Source organism: Athene cunicularia (assembly GCF_003259725.1).
Source record: "Athene cunicularia isolate RWA chromosome 4 unlocalized genomic scaffold, athCun1 chr4_part3, whole genome shotgun sequence".
Lineage (NCBI taxonomy): Eukaryota > Metazoa > Chordata > Aves > Strigiformes > Strigidae > Athene > Athene cunicularia.
In genome coordinates, this window is record NW_020799100.1 from 14254799 (window position 1) to 14271769 (window position 16971).

The window sequence follows — 16971 nt, forward strand, 5'->3', positions numbered from 1 at the left end:
GATCCCCTCCGGGACCTGCTGATATTTCCGATCGAAGATGTATCTGTGAGTTTGCACTGGCTGTTTCTCATGTTTTAGGCTCACTTAACTCCAGTCCTGTTTACCTTGGAAAATTTCCGCTGTTAACCACATGTTAATTTTGGCTGCATTACTGACACATAAAACCAAAATGACCCACTGGTGATTTGGGCCCACCACGTTTATTTAAAGCAAGTATCAAGCCCTGAAGACCCAGTTTTCACTGAAAACATGTTCTTTTTCCTGCAGATCTCAGTCATCAGTCGACAAAGAAGGACTGTCCAGTCGACAGTGCCAGAAGATGCTCTAAAGAAAGCTCAGAGTCTCTTCGTCAAAGAGGTGGGGGCAAAAGTCCATGCGACGCCTTACTTCAGCACTTTCTCCCTTAGGCAAGATGCACTCCTGGTCTGTGAGGTTGCAGATCACTTAGTTCTTCCTGTGTGGGAAGCGCCAGTTGCTGGCAGTCTGGCCACACAAGATAGTTCTTTCATGTGCCTCTTGTGCAGCACTTCTTTCCAGTGGGTTTTGTACGCAGACAGGGTGTGTGGCTTTGCACCGCCTGCCTGAGCTGCAAGGTGCAAGCATGCAACAGGGCAAGGGGTGGGTTACACACCCTCCCTGGAGCATCATGAGTGCCACAGATTGGTTCTGTAAAGTGCCGCTCTCTAGGATTATTCTCTCCAGGTGCAGTGGAACTAAATGCCAAGCAATGGTCATGGCGAGTTAGAGGCATTACATTTCCAAGGGTAAAAATATCGGTGTTTTGTGGAAAGCAGTCCCCTTCCAATTCACTACTCCTTTTTTAAAGCCTTGGAACAATATAAATACAAAATCAGTAGCTGTGTGCAGCAGGCCAGATGCTGTGTGATTTTGTTTCTGTGCTGAAAAGATTCCTTATGAAATTCTGTACTGCTAAATAAATCAAGTGAAGCAGCTTGTTCAAGACCCTGTCCACTTGTGCTTACCTCACCCAGCAGTCTGTAACCTTTCAGACTTGTGCATGGTTTTGTTTTGCTTGGTGTAGCTTTCAAAGGGCTGTATTGTTTTCCTTTCAGTGCATTAAAACCTACAGCTCAGACTGGCACGTGGTAAACTACAAGTATGAGGAATACTCAGGAGACTTTCGGATGTTGCCATGGTAAGTGTCGCGCACCCTGGGAATACTAATGCATGGTCACAGGGCTGGGGTTGGATCAGGCTTGGGAGAAACAGTCTGCCCTTCTGGCTGATGCCTGTCCCACAGGCAGCCTCCCGTCCAGGGGTATGTCACTCTGAAGGTTAGAGCGCCAGAGGTTCGTCTTATCATGCCATTGTCACTCAGCTTCGTCAGGGAGATGCTGACAATATTGCCAGCACAGGTCATAACTTCACACCCTATCCACCAGCGTGCAAACAGCCCCCTCCATCTGGGATGAGAACAGACTACAGTCTGGGCACATGGGAGGATAAACAGTGTTGGCAGTGTCTGCTCATCCCGAATTGGGAGCTGTATTGTCCCCCTGGGCTGATGTTCTCTGCATGCTAGACACAGTGTTCCCGTGCTGAGCAGATCCTCTTTGTGCCCTCTGTCACTGAGATGTTGTTTTACAACTTCAGTCCGGTGGTGTAGTATTGCTGTTAATGCTGGCAGTGCTGGGGAGTTACGTGCTCTGAAATGCTGGGCTGTGCCAGTGATTCCAGCCTCAAAGCTAATCAGGTTTTTCAGACAGGCACGTACATCTTGGATTTCTGCCGGATTGTTGTTTTCTCAGTGGTTGTGCCTGCTCTGCTCCCACTCCCCATGCTCCATGCACGTCTGAACCACTGCTCAGGCTGCTTGTGTGCTGGCAGCTTGTTAAATGCTTTTTCTTCTTCAGGCTGAAGTGGGGCAGTTCTGAGGATCTTGCAGGGATATGAAGCAGCAGTGGGGCAACACTATTGATCAAATCATATTAAAATTTGTGAATAATCTTGCAGTCTGATCTTGCTTCTTTTTTTAGGAAGATGGAAGATAGACTGGCCTGCTGCATCCATGTGCTGCGTAAATGCAAGGCAGCAAAAGCTCTGCAGAATCAGACAGCTAACAAGGAGAAAACTAATTACATAGGGCTTATGCTTATTTTCCATGAAATGCACTCAGAAGTTAGCTTTCTCCAGCTGTAAGGGGCTGTAGGTGTCTTGAAATCTATTCTACAGGAGGACAGTTCTGCTGTGCTCTGTAGTCTGCAGTTTGGCTATTAGTTCTGGACCCAGCATCTGCTTGCTGGCTTGGAGGACCCTTGTTTCCCAGTCATTAAAAATGAAAATATGTTGTGATTTCAGCAAATCCTTTAGGCCAGACAAGATTCCAAGCCATGTATTTGAAATTGATGAAGACTTTGAAAAGGACGAGGTAAGGAAATTTCTTTTTTACTTATTCCACTCTGAGATCTGTTAAAAAGCAGATTTTGCAAGGCAAAGTCAGAATTCAGTTCTCAGGAATGGTTTTCTGGTGAGATGCTTTGTAGTGTGAAGATGGGACCAAAGCAGAGACAGTGATTTATTTCAAAGTATGGCAAGATAATCTCTTGAGCCAAGGGCCCCCTAAATTATCAGGAAAATTAGCTGTAATATTTCTCATGGCTTTTTTACTTGAAATATTGCAGCAGCAGAAGAGAAAAAAAGGAAATCAAACAATTACTGAGTAAAATTCTTCATGTCCAGAATTAAAAGTGGGCAATTTGGTGTTCAACTATATTGAAATATTGGAGTCCACTTCTTTAAGTTTTATGCTCTGTCAATTCTTAATAACATGTACCCAGCATATTCAGTGTGTCAGTCCCATTATCCTGTGCAAGTGTTCAGAGGCATTTGCTTCTTCATGGAACTTGGTGTATTTGTGCTCGCCTGGTTGCAAGGAAGATTTACAGTCCTGGAGCTCTTCCATGGGGGTGAGATGGGGGCTCTTGACAACTGGGACACTTCAAACCTGATGATCATTTTGGATGATGCAGATGCCATGTTTCCTTGTGCATATCGCGTTTCCTATAAAAGGGAGGAGTGGCATTTATCTATATCAAATACCATGTGAAGCTTAATTGATTCATTAAGCAGTTTTAGTTTATGGTAGGAAGAGTTCAGCCCAGCTGTTTAAAATCCACATGGCACCAAGATGCTACTTCTGAGGAATTTACAGAGGAAAAGGGAAGATTTGAAAGGGCTGTTTCATGCACGTTTCTCACAATTGCTGTATATGTCCCAGCACACCTCAGGTCTGGATTGTGATGGCTTTTTCCTAAATGGAAATGTATTTTCAAGTCTGGCCTTCATATTTTTTGGCCGTGTTGTTGGTTTGTATTACATCATTAACTTGAACTGTTACTGCTTTAATATTATCTAATTTGGGCTGGAGACAGAGCTGTGCACTGTGTTATCAGCATGCCTCTGAAAAAAAACAAAAGGACAAAAATATGCTATCAAAATTTGATGGAGACCTTTTTTCTTCTGGTCAGCGTCCCAAATACTCAAACAAGTGAAGTTACTGATGTTGGTTGTGGAAGAGTGTTCCCAGTGCTTTGGCAGCTATTTTGACATTTATCTCTTTTGGCATGGCCATATCTAAAGGCTTCTGTTACAGTTTCCTGATGGAGTGTTCACACATCCATTAGAAGTATGTAATGGAAATTCAAGTAAAAGAAATCTCTTCATGACAAAAAGGTGAACCATTATAAAGGAGAAGTCATGGGTTGTTTTACCCAAGGAAATAAAGCATTAGACAATTTACTTTGTCATTGGAAGTTAGACAAGAAAAGAGTGCAAACCTGCCATCTGGGATGCAGGAGACAGTATAAACCAGTCCCTTCATAGCTCATCAGCAGACAATCCAGGTCCGCCTCTGCTGCTGAGTCACTTGAAGTCCCAAGGTGAGGTTTTTTTCACCAGTCTGGGATCTCATTTCCCTCCCTCCCCAGTGGAGATCAGAGTCAGGTATGGATAGAGGGCTGGTCTCCCCTTCTGGGACCAAAGGCAGGAGCAGAGATGGAAATCCCAGCTGGTATGCCCAGAATAACTTGCTTGGGTCACTTGAAAATTGTTGTTTTAGTAAATGTGAAACCAGTCCATTACATTTCAGCTATTGGGGTTTGGTGCAGTTTGCCTAAATTTAAAATGGAGAGTGGATTTATACAAAAGGAAATGGCAAAGTAAGTCTGGTGTTTGGCATTTTGCAACTTCCTAAACAGACCATTTTGAAAATTTCCTTCTTCCCCAGGTTTTTGAAATACTGTGTAAGAAACAACATGCATTTCATCATTGCAAAGTTGCTGTGCAGTTTTATCAGTGTAATCTTTCTTGTTCAAAGGTGACCCAAACTATCCTGTTTTGCCTCTTTCTCGGAAAGAGACAACCCTGAAATTTTTTGTGATAATACTGTAGCTGTGCAAGTGACACATACATGCTACATGGTGCTGTATTGCTGTAGTTAAAACTATTGCTTTGCAGGGTGGAATATCCCTTGTGTCCAAGGGGAATTTTGCATGAGAGGCAGTTCACCTGACTTCTTCTTTTTCTGATATTTTGCTCTCTTTCAGGATTCCTCGTCCCTGTGCTCCCAGAAGGGTGGTGTGATAAAGCAAGGCTGGCTGCACAAAGCAAATGTAAATAGCACAATCACTGTTACCATGAAGGTGAGTTTGATCCAGCGTTATGTTAATCATGAAGGAGACACGGAGTTAAGTTCAGACCACATCTCTAAAGCTAACAGCAGTGCAACGGGTGGGTTTGGGTTTGGGCTTGGGCTTGGATGGGTGACTGTCCCTCTTGTAGAGTATCCCAAAGTAGACTGGAAAACCAAGTCTGGTAACAGTTTTTGATCCTTCCCTCCCCAGAATATAAGACCAATGCACTTCCAATCATGACAGGCAAGATGAACAAAAAAGGTGAAGCATGTTATAATGAACCAGATTGTTTTCTGAATGAGCAGCCGAGGCCCAGAAGAGGAAGGCAATTTAAATAACTGAAACAGCTGCCCTGCAAAGAAGACTTTCTGAATTGATAGTTTCCTTGCTGGTAGGAAATACTTACAAAGGCCAGCTTTAAATTAAAATGACAGGTCTTTGCTTTAAAAGCAGGGGTGATACCACTGAAGAGATGGAGCGTTACTGACCTAGAAGCAACAGCTGCATTGTCTCCTGTTCTCCGCTGTACGTAATCCAGCGTGACATTGCTTAGATTTCGCAATGGAGGTTTTGAGTAATTCCACCGTTTTTGCTGTGGCAATGAGCCCATCTGTTGTTCCACCATGCAGCTGCCTTGTTACAGAATAGAGAGAATATTAGGGACTTAGGCTCAACTGTGCAGCTGAAGGATGGCTGCAGTGAGGCTTCTTTGTAAGAATAATAGTAAATCTCAAAAAGCTCAGTTGTTCTGAGGCTCAATTCAACAAGTTGTGCTTTCAGGAAAAGTGGAACAGGACTGTTCATAGGGCTAATTTTAATCTGAGTTTTAAAATGACTACTCATGAGCTTGAAGGCAATAGACAGAGCAGGATTTTCTGATCTGCTGCTTTTCCAAGCAGCCAGGTTGAAGCCATTTCTGCTCCTGTAACTTCTGGAGGAGGTAGATATGCTCAAAGCAGTCAGTTGGGTCTGTTTGCCATATTGTTGGCCTCACTGCCCAGCACTTCAGACCCACTTTTCAGAGATGTTATCTGAACTACACTGGCTTCAGTTCAATTCATAAGTCTCTTGTAAAACTTGGATATCAAAGTACTGGAAATCAGTAGCCATTTTCTGAGCTGGTCCTGGTCACTTCTGTGTCTTACAAAACAACTCCTAAGGCACATGCGAGAAATGTGAGGATTTTGAATGTCTTCACCTCTTTGAGAAGCTGCTGTGTTACTGCGGACGCAGACACATCCATCTTTTGAGTGCTGGTTCTCTCATTGCCGTGATGCGCTGAGCTGTTGGTACCTCACACAGTTGCTAAGCGTATGCAGAGCGTACTTTGTGGAGAGCCAGCCCATGAGCAAACTGTAATTAGGCTAAAGCTGCCAACCTTTATTTCAGAGTAACCTTTCCTTTGTGGAGAACTTCCCTGTTTTGGCCCAGCTCCCTTGCTGTCTGTTTGCAGCATGTCAGTGTGCTGCATTACAACCATGGCGTCAAGATTTTCTCTCTTTCTTTCATCTCTGCCCAAGTGGACTTCCCCAGTTCCCCAGCCATCCCTCTGCAATTGCAATGCTTACCAACAGTGTCTGTAGCCTGATCAGAGGGGATGTTCCCTCTGCTCCTAGGTTTATAGTATTCATTTCAGATGATCATAGTCTTCTGACAATTATTTCTGACAGCAGTGCTTACAAGGAGGAAAGATCATAGGAACAGTGTTTGCTGCTTGCTTCTGCATTTCCTTTTGAACAGAATTCAGGAATATCAACCCTGTAATATCTAGAGATCTATCATGGCTTTCTGTAGAGTCTGCTGCCAGAGTTTCTGAGATTGATTCAGTGAAGTGCTACATCAGTGTTTAAGCAGGCTTAACGCTTAGCATACTTAGCTTTCCGTGTATTTTTATGCTTTATTGAGCTGAAGATTTAGTTAAACCTTATAAAACTTAAAGCTCAAGAATCCTTGGAGGATCTCTACAGCTAACTAGTCATCTAAATGATGCCAGAGGTTACCTTTCAGAGGGCTTAGGTTATCTTTCAGAGCGTAATGCTCTCTTCCAGTTCTGTGTGAGTGGTTTTACTGAACATGTGCTAGTGTCAGTAATGATGGGAGCAGGAAATTACTAGTAGTCTCCCATCTGGGATGAAAAATGCTCTGTTTATTCGTAGATCTTCCAGATATAAGAACAGTGGAAATGCTCACAGTGCTGCTTGCCCTGGCTTTCTTTGTGATTCTCCTAACACAGATATCCACAGATACTCAGCAACTTTTAAATGAACCCTGCTCCTTACAGACCAATTATGTATACAAACCAATTACAGACCATAATTGCTGCCAAAATGTTCTCCTGAATTATAGTCCAGTGCCTTTTGGCTGACAAACATGAAGGAAGATGTTCTGAGATACTGGAGAGCTTTTATTTGTGAAAATCAGTAGCTCAGATATAGGAATGCTTCTCTAAAACTGACTGCTTTTTGAGGTGAGAATTAAACACTAAGCCAAAGCCAGTTCATGCAAATAGGTTTGAATAATAAAAAAAGAAAAACAACAAACCCCCAAAAGACCAAGCAGTCGAATGGATTACAGTGTCCCTTGGCTTGCATTTGAGTGCTAGGAATTTCCACATGTCTGTTCCAAAGTCTTCCGGAGAATTGCTTTGTAATTCTAACTGAGGTCTTTATCAAAAGGACTCTGGAAATACCTGCTCTAGGGTGGGATGAATCTTCAAGTGATGTGCTGATCTGAATTTACTGTGCAGCATTACTTTGTAAAGATAAATGAGGCTGGAGCCAGCTGAGAGGCAAGCTGGAAGCCCTGGGGCTCTACTTTAGATGGGCAAATTTATAATAACAACAAGGACATGAAAATTAAATAAGATGATGAAATCTGTCTTTATAAAACCACATCATACTCAAAGGTTTGCATCTGCAGCACTCTAGGGTCATCAGTGTTTCTTACTGTATTTTCTCAATAGCAGGAGGGCGGATACTGAAACTGTGGCTGTGGTTTGTGATATACAACAGAACGAATACTTGCATGAGCAAGACTTTGTACTTTTGCAGGTATTCAAGAGGAGATATTTTTACTTGTCACAACTCACAGATGGCTCCTATATTCTCAATTCCTACAAAGATGAGAAAATTTCAAAAGAATCCAAAGGCTGTATTTTCTTGGATGCTTGCAATGACGTTGTTCAGGTGGGTGTGCTTTCTGCATGGCTGTACGTGGGCTTATGCACTGCTAGCTCTGAGACAGACATGCTTTCTAGAGTCTGTGCTGTCGAGGGGTGAAGGCATGGATTTACAAACTAACCCAGAGCTGGTTTGCTCTGTCAGCTCATCTGATTAAAAAGCAGGTAAGGCGTTTTATAAGGGTGCCATACTTTTGGCCAGGAAGACAGTGAGTGGAGGAACTGCTGTCAGAGTAAAATAGCAGCATTTCACTATTACCTCTTCTGTTGTCTCCCTTCTCTGTCCATCTCCTTTAACTGGTTCGTGTAGGTCAGGTGCCTTCCAAGACACCCAGAGGGTTGAAGCCAGTAAGTAATTGATGTGACTTAGTCTAGGGCACCTTCCTTCTCTGTTTGCTGCTCACACCAGCTTCTTGTTTCTTAAGTTACATCCCAATAAGTCCACGCAAACATGCAGCCCTTTGAGACTTAAACCCTGCAAAGGGCTTGTAAGGTTTTAGGAGCAGGTATTTGTACAGGGCTTAAACCTGGGTTTGCTTTGTTATGCTGAGAGTGGAGTGCAGCAGTGGATTGCTGCTGTGCCTTCTGCTGTTGCCATCTCTGCAGAAGCTTTGAGCACTGAGTGTGGTGGAGCTGGTACAGGGCAGCTTAAACCTCTCCAGCGGTTTGCTTCAGCATGGATGAGTCAGAGCTGTGTGTTTCCGTTTATCTTTCTGAACACAGTAAAAGCAGTAGTGCACATGCCTCAGTGATGTACAGGATGTACTTCCCAAGTTGCATCAGATTTGCCTTTGCTTCTTGTTGGAAAATGCTGTTTAAAGGCCAACAGAGCTCAGAAAAGTTGCACTGAACCACTTGCTTTTAAGATAGATGCCTCTAAGTGTCCCAGCATGCAACATTACTCACTGTGTCAGACAAATCCAGTTCCTGGCTTCTCTGGGTAAATATTAAAGCTCTGACGACATAAGAAGGAGCTTGCTCCTGCTCCTCAGTGCAGTGTCTGTGCTTCAGTCTGGCTTTCTTCCACTCTCAGAGTAGCTGGCAAGTGTAGAGCTGCTTGATACTGTTTGATCGCAGCCGTGAAACCCTTTATGACTACTGCAGGAGAGACGCTGGGTCAAGGAGGGTGCTTGCGTTGTACTTCTTGGTGTTTCAGTTCAGGGTGCTTTCACAGAGAGGAGCCTTATGGCAGGTACTATGCTGATTCACTGGGGATGATGTAATACAGATCTCTCCCTTATTTGTTCAGTGTCCTAAGATGCGCCGTTATGCATTTGAACTGAAGACAATAGACAAGTACAGCCACTATCTCGCAGCTGAAACTGAGCAGGAGATGGAAGAATGGCTGGTAACTCTGAAAAAGATCATTCAGAGCAATACTGACAGTTTGGTGCAAGAGAAGAAGGATACGGTGGAATCTGCGCAAGGTCAGTTTATAACACCTACCTTTACCCTTCTCCAGCAGGACTCAAGCAGTGTGCCTGGAGAAGTGTATATTTTTCTTTCTGGATTAATAGCAGGAATTGTGGATGACACATGATATCAGGCAAATGGGCTTAGTATAATGCAGACGATAGTCTGAGGAATAAAAGCAGAGGGAAACATGACCCTTCTTCTGGATGGGAAACCCATGGCAGGGTTTCAAGACTCCTGGAAAATTGGCTCTGTGCTGAAGTTCTGCTTTGGAAAGATACTAGCAGGCTGTATTAGTACACTCTGGTACCAGCAATGTATAGAAACATCTTGCTCCTGAGGAATGGCAAAGTGTTCATAAGCTGTTTTTCTCCTGTTGTATGCAACTATCACTGGATGTTTTCTGGCAGGGCAGTGCTCCTGCAGTTGTTTTGAACATCTGGTTTTTGTGTCCTTGCAGATGATGAATCAAGCACACAGGGAAAATCAGAGAACATCCTGGAGAGCCTGGAGAGAAGCATGCATCCGGAGTTGATGAAGGTATCATATTTGCAGAGACTGCTCTCCCGGCCCGTAGCTAGTTCTCTCTGCCATGTCTTTAAAAAGGGTTTTCTGAATTCTGTGTCTTCAGCTCTGGGGGAGCTGGGCAGGCACCAAGGCTTCTGGGGTCTCTGTTATCTTATCTGCTTGTCTCACGGATGGAGCTTCGTGGTTGAGGCTGCACATTTCTCACCTCCAAGTGTGGGGCCCTTAAGGAAGATCCAGACTTGGAGCGAATGAAGGGCCATTGCGGTCGGTACTGCTCATTCCTGCTCAGCAGGGGTGACCATCCTGGCTGTGAGAGCAGAGGGGCGGTGAGGTGGCAGCTGCCTCTGATATGATCCAGAGTGTGGTTGTCTACTTCTGTCTGCTTTCTCATTTGCCAGAGCCACATCACTTTACTGTCATTGCACCATGTTGATGACTACAGCTGAGAAGCCTTGCATCATCTCATGCGTCACAAAAGGAACCCAAGGAATATTTATTTTGTTTCCCTTTCATTATTTCCAAATAATGAATGTTTGCTTCTGTGTGCCCAGGCAGTAATATCAATGCTTTCCTTTGTCCTAGTATGGAAGAGAAACAGATCAGCTGAACAAACTGAGCAGAAATGATGGGAGACAAAACCTCTTTTCTTTTGACCCAGAAGTCCAGGTAAACATCCGCATGTTTGCAAGTGTGAGGTTTTGTGCCTTGCCTGTTCCCTTGCATGGCTGCAGTGTTTGCCTGCAGATGCAGTGTGTTTCTCAGTGGACTGGAGAACAGAAGTGCAGCCCCTGTCCCTGTCAACGAGAGTTGAACACGATGTCAATGCTCAGGTGACAGCTCAAATAAAGGGAAGACTCACAACAGCCCCACACGTGGCTTCCCTCCAGCTTTCCTGGCTTCTGTGTGATGCATCTTGTTGTTGCTGCATTTCAAATCCATCATCTGGGCCTCTGCGAGGTTCTCATAGTTGCAGAAGCAGTGGAAGTGGTATTGCAAGAACACTTGCAACGCTGCGTGGGCTCAGCATGTCTGGAGTAAGAAGCAATGTTGTTAAAGCCCATGAATAGGGGTTTATAGGGAGAGCCTCAGTCTTCAGGGAGTTTTCAAATGTAGGGAACATACAAGCAGAAAAAAACACTCCATGCTGTTCTCATGCACTGGATTAGAAGTTCACTGACTATTGGTTTGTTTTCTTCTTGGCTTTGACATCTTTGCTGAGCTCTCTGCCGAGGTCCAGGTGTGGGATTTCAGTGGAATGAGCTGCAATTGTTAACACAGTTTTAGAGAATTGTTCCAAGTTATTTCATAGTTTCTGGTTCTCCTGGCATGCTTTGGCTTGTTCACACCTGTAAAAAAGAACATTTTGGTTTAACAAGGAAAGGTAATTAGTCTTTAAAAGGTTTAGTTGTACAAAATGAGCTTTTCTCTTGGCACTTCTTTAGAACCTTTAACAGGAAGAAGATAAGCATCCAGGAGGCTTTTATTTTTTAGAGAGAAGCTTTGAGAAGTTTCCTACATTCTAGTCAGTTAATAAAAATATGATTCAGTGTAGAGCATCAAAGTTGTTTTTTTTTTTTACCTAACCAAATGGTTATACTGAATTCACTGCCCTCCCTCTATGCCCAGAGATCTTCATTCTGGTTTGGGTCAGTCAGATCTGTTACAACATTTGGGCATTCAGAATTACTGCCCTGGTGAAAGCTGGTGCATATATGCATGCTTGTATATCTGGTGCCAAGGAAACTTGGAGCAGGAACATACACCTCCAACGTACTGTCCTCTTCAAAAAGAAATAGGGAAACAATGGGAAGTTTCCCAGAATCGGATTAACAGTTGCAGCCTATTTTTCTGAAATTACTTGATTGTGAGATATCAGCACCCTAAGTTTGGTGTTCAGGTTTCTGCAGGAGTTGAGGGGGAAAAACGAATAGGACTGTGCCAGATTGTCACTGAGAGATGTGCTGGTATTTTGGGGTGTTTGGTAGTGCTGTGTCCCCAGTTGAATGAGTACAGTGAAGGCTAGGGTCTTCATCTGGCTGATTGTATTTTGGTCATGTACCTGCCTGCTCTCCAAGAAGGCCAGATGTTGAGGCAAAGGCCAGGTATGGGTGTTTTGGGTTAGGAAGGAGGTGATTATAATTAAGACTATTTGGATTTCCCATCTGGCTCTGCAGACAGTCTTTGTTGTTTCTAACCGCACCGGTTATTGCTGTGCATCTAGAAATGCCTTCCACTTAGAGATGTTGTTCATGATCCCAGTGGCCCTGTGCCTTCTCTCTGTTTCAGGCTAATCAGTTTGAACTAGTCAGATCTTCAAAGTGGAAGATATGTTTCTCAGTGTAATAACAGTTTATGTTCTGCTTTCTTCCCCAAGCTCTAAATGGTGTTTGGGAACATCCCCAGGGTTACAGGAAAGCAGGAAGGAACTGAAATCATACTGAGGTTGTTTTCTGTGCTCTACAAACCAGATTGCTAAAACTTGATACATCCCCATGAATTCATCTCTTGAATACATTTGTGTCATGTCACCAAATGGCACTCATTTGTGAATGTCTTGTAGCTTTTGTATCACTTAAAAAAAAAATTGATTAAGATAGTATTTGCCATAATGTGATTCTTTAACATTATTTAGGGGTTTATTATCTTTTTTAATGAGACCAGATTTGTTTGCTGTCTAGAGGCTAGACTTCTCAGGGATCGAGCCAGACGTGAAGCCATTTGAGGAAAAGTGCAGCAGGCGCTTCGTGGTGTGCTGTCAGGACTTCTCCCTCAACCTCCTCGCTCAGCTCAGCGACAGGTCGGAAGGAGGACCCACCAATGTAAGGGGAGCTCTGCGTGTCCTGCTTTGTCTTCTTTTTCCTCACTGGCAAGAAAAACCCTGGGTGGATAAAAACATCCCATTTTGCCATGAGCTCCAATGGGACCTGGGCAGGCTGTGTCTGCTGGCCCAGGGTCATTGCAAGATTTGTCTGCCTTGGCATTGTGGTCTTCCAAAACGTGTTTGAGGGCAGGGTCTGTCCTGATGTGCCAGTAACTGAGACTGCTGGGAAACAAGCTTTTCAGAGGCATAGGGAATGGGGAATGTGTGTCTGCCACGTTCTGGGTCTCTGTGAAAGTCCTGTTGATAAATGATAAAGCTCCATCTCCAAATCACTCAGGGCTGTGTTTTATTTCATTTCCTCTAATGGCAAGGGATTTCCCTGTTCTGAAACCTGCTCCTGACTCCCAGCCTAACTGTATGCACAGCCGCTTTATTATTATATATGCATTTGTTATTGTGCCAAGGTTGTGCCTTAGCCTAAAAAGCTCTTCCTTGGATTTTCTGAGCCTCTGATGTCTGTAGGCAGCTATTACGTCTTTCCTCAGCCTTTTTTCTGCCAGGCTGAACAGACCAGGCTCCTCCAGTCTTTCCTCCCCAAATATAATCCCTATTATCATGTGCTGCATTTGCTCTGGCTGGAGTCAACCCTGTATACAAGGGTGCAGAGCAGCAGATAGCATCACAGGCGAGGCAGCAGCACTGGCCCTGTCAGATCTGCTGATGGTACCTTGTCTGATGCCTGTTAGAATTACAAAGGCTTTTTCGTGATGGTTTCATATTGGCAGCTCACAGCTGTACACAAGGCTTGTTCTACTCACAAACTCCCAGCAGATGAATGCGTTGCTGATAGCAGAGATTCTTGTTATTCATCCTTAATCAGGCCCAGAGTCAGACCTAATCAGCACATTTTTAGTATGGATGTAATGCCTCCGAGTTATGCTGTAATGTCTCAGACACGCTACAGTCTTATCTTCAGCCCTTTGCTTTTATCTTTATATGGACGCATGCCTGCTAGGATCTTTGAATTAAAAATACATGGAATTGTTGCCACTTGCCTTATGCTTCCAAGGTCAGTAGCTACAAAGGAGTTGGCAGATTTTACACATGCAGTTCCTCAGCCTTGGGTTTGAGTTCTCTTGGCTGGAAGAGCTAACTTTGCTCTTGTGCCGCCCAGCATATAGCAGCTGAGGAACGTTCTGGGTGTCTTACAGTTGGGCCATCCAGGCCTGATTGACTTTGGACCATAAGTGGCCTTTAGCATGTGGACATAAAGTTGATTTTTTTCTCTTTGCAAAGGATAAAAAGCTCTGATGGACTGGGATCATCTTTTCTTCCTGGGTTCATAGTTTATCATCTATATAAAAAAACCTGTGGAATTCATTCTTTATATTTCATTGATGGTTTTAAAGTATAATAGTTTTGTTCAAATTGATTAGATCAAATGCAAGGAGATGCAGGAGAAAATGGGTTTATGTATTTATAAAGCAAATAAACACGAATTGTCTGTAAGAGTACTGTAAAATGCTGGTGTGCAAAACTAAAGGAACAAACAGATGTAGAAAGCAAACCTATAAGGAAAGGCAATGAATGTTGATACTCTTGAGCCTGCATTATGCTGCTTTTTATGACATATATATTCAATCAAATTTCCAGGTTGAGCCCTTTTTCCTAAGCTTGGCATTGTTTGACCTGAAAAATAATTGCAAGATTTCAGCTGACTTCCACGTGGACTTGAACCCTCCATCCGTCCGTGACATGCTGCTGGATAATTCTGCATCCGGAGCAGAGGGCACCAAGGGACGTTCGCCGGGCGAGAGCCTTGTGTATGGGGTCCCTGAGTCTTGCCTGCGCTACATAAAACGGGTGAAGAACTGACTTTCTCCTCATTCTGTATCTCTGTTGAGGCAGTGGCTGTTCAGTAACATTGTGATGTGTTGTTATCCACTGTGTGGAGAAGCAGAAGTCAGCTTTTCTCTTGAGCTGTGGGATTTTGGTCAGTATCTCAAGACAATTGCCACTTTGGGCTCAGAGGCAGCAATAGGCAAAGCACCAGGTAGAGTTTTTCAAGGCTTGGCCATGCTCAAGCCTTGTGAGTCCCCACAGCCCATGCACAGCAGCAACCAGAGCAAGGTCTGTGTGGGTTGTGGGAAGGGACAGTGGGATGATTGGGGCCAAACTCAGCGGTGCAAGTACGGTGTTCTGCTCTCTGACAGCCTACTGTCTATCTATTGCAGGGGGTTTTCTCCGTGACTGACCCACATGTAGAGATCTTCCTGGTGGCCCGTGTGGAGAAGGTGCTGCAGGGCAGCATTACGCACTGTGCAGAGCCGTACATGAAAAACTCTGACCCGGGGAAGGTATTGGATGGAGCCGTGAGAGTTATCTGCTTAGTGATGCTGTCTGCTGCTTCAGGGAGTAGCATGGTCTGAAACATGGGTTGTTTCTGCTGCTCTTTAGCTTCTTCCTGGCAAATACTGGTCTTCATCCATTCTGCTACTTGCACTGTTCCCCTGCTGGCTTCAGCTGGGCTGTCCTGAGACATTTGGTTTCTTCCTCTTGGAAAGAGGGAGAGGATTTTTAGAAAGAGCCAAGCGGCTGAGACAGGGAGACCTTTCCCCATTACACTTCAACAAGGCAAAGCCTGGGCTGGCAGCAAAAGAGTGAGACACTTTATCCCCAGAGAAGCAGGCAGCACTGCTACATGGTGCTACATGCAGTGTCTTGGACTGGTCCTAGCTCACTCCCACTGGGAACAGTGATGTTTTAGTAGCAGCAGAACATGGGCTTCACCCTTTATTCTGTTCACCCTGACTCTGTCTTGCTCCATGCAGAGTACCATGGGGGAAATTATGCAAAGGGTGGTCAGGGAGGGTCTCTGTGCTGCCAGCATCAGTCTCTGCATGCCAGGTGGAGCTGATGCTGCCTTGCTGCAGCCAGGCAAAATTAGTCCCAGAAAAATCAGTGTACGGAACACCTGGTATGTGATGGCATTCCTGCAGCACACTTTGTAACTCCGTATAGGGTGAGTCAGGTTTGAAAAAGAAACTAATACCCTTTGGAGAATAAAATACTCGTACGCTGACAGGTTAATGCAAAATCAACAGGAGTTTTAATATGACTGTGCTATTGGTTTGCAGAAGCAGTAAATGTGCATGGTGTGAAGGGACAGACAGGGATGTCTGTCAGCTGCTTCAGCGACTGTTGTGCTGTGTGTCTGGGGAGCTGTGTGTTGTGGACTATGGAGAGTTTCTTCTCCCTGGAGAGTGCAGCGCTCTTTACTCCTTTTCCAGGGCAGCATGGCAGCCGTGGCACACGCTAACCTCTCTTGTATTTTGCAGACTGCCCAGAAGGTTCACAAGGTGGCCAAGCAGGTGTGCAGCCGTCTGGGGCAGTACAGGATGCCCTTCGGCTGGGCTGCCAGGTCAGTCACCTCGGGCTGTGCTTTGGCCGTGGCGGGAGCTGCCGCCGTGCATTATCCAAGACATGATCCGGCCGAGCGGGCGAAGGGCCAAGTGGCTGAAGTCAGTGAAGTTGCAGCTGAGGGCAGAATCTGGCTCCAATTCCCAAGATAGAATGGGGATTGGCCTGAAATGCTCTATTTAGAATTAGAAACAAAATATTAAAAAGTAAACAGTGCTGGGAAGACAGTAACCTTCCTGCTGACCTGTAGCTACTGCTATCAGGGCAGAACATTCCTGAGGATGAATTACACCACCCTGTGCTACCATGGGAATCGGCACAGAGATTCCCTTCTGGCACCAGCCATTGCCAGGGCCAGGATAAGAGTGGAGGACCTGCTGGTCGGGTGGTGGCAAACAACTGGGGTTTGTTTCCCATCTTATACTCTGCTTTAATTAATGTTCTTGGGAATGACTGGAGATAGCAATCCCATTCCCTCCCTGTTCTTTTACTGGAACGGATAAAGTACATCAATGCTAACTCCCTCAAATCTCACATCAGCAGAAAGCCTGAAGGTGGGTTCACCCCTCTGCCACTGCCTCCTATTGCTAAATGACTCTTTGGGGCTGACAAAAGGGATGGTAATGACATGGGCACACCTGATTACTGTCACAGTGGGCTGGGATTTGGTGGTATACAGCTTGCAATGTGTATTCTTGAGCTGGATTTTCCTGTGACACTGGCTGCTCAGCTTTGAGATGGCGTTTCTGGGATGCAGCTCACTCCTGGGAGCAAGCACACAGCTTACTCGGTGCCTCAGCCCTCTTTCAAGTGGTGCCTCAGCCTAATGGTGGGCTGTGTGTGGGCATTGACTTCGGGCTTCAGATTTGTTCCTGCTGGGTAAAGAGCTGCATTTGGAGACCAAGGAGTTGGGTGGCCTGGTGTGGGGAGCTGTGTTGCTCTGCATCCCTGGAAGAGTT

At 44.9% G+C, this 16971-nt stretch overlaps 1 protein-coding gene across 2 annotated transcripts in view; it reads left to right on the forward strand.

Annotated features, from left to right (window-relative positions):
- The first annotated feature begins 330 nt into the window (after positions 1-330).
- The window catches only part of DOCK11 (dedicator of cytokinesis 11), a 63874-nt gene continuing 47233 nt past the window's right edge, over positions 331-16971 (forward strand). For both annotated transcript variants that reach the window (XM_026848367.1, XM_026848366.1), the window contains exons 1-12: positions 331-357; positions 1074-1156; positions 2320-2389; positions 4566-4661; positions 7703-7837; positions 9080-9257; positions 9704-9783; positions 10354-10437; positions 12450-12590; positions 14246-14455; positions 14827-14949; positions 15931-16013. In XM_026848367.1, the coding sequence (XP_026704168.1) occupies positions 1146-1156; positions 2320-2389; positions 4566-4661; positions 7703-7837; positions 9080-9257; positions 9704-9783; positions 10354-10437; positions 12450-12590; positions 14246-14455; positions 14827-14949; positions 15931-16013 (1211 nt within the window). In that variant the 5' untranslated portion in view covers positions 331-357; positions 1074-1145. The remainder of the gene's footprint in view (positions 358-1073; positions 1157-2319; positions 2390-4565; positions 4662-7702; positions 7838-9079; positions 9258-9703; positions 9784-10353; positions 10438-12449; positions 12591-14245; positions 14456-14826; positions 14950-15930; positions 16014-16971) is intronic.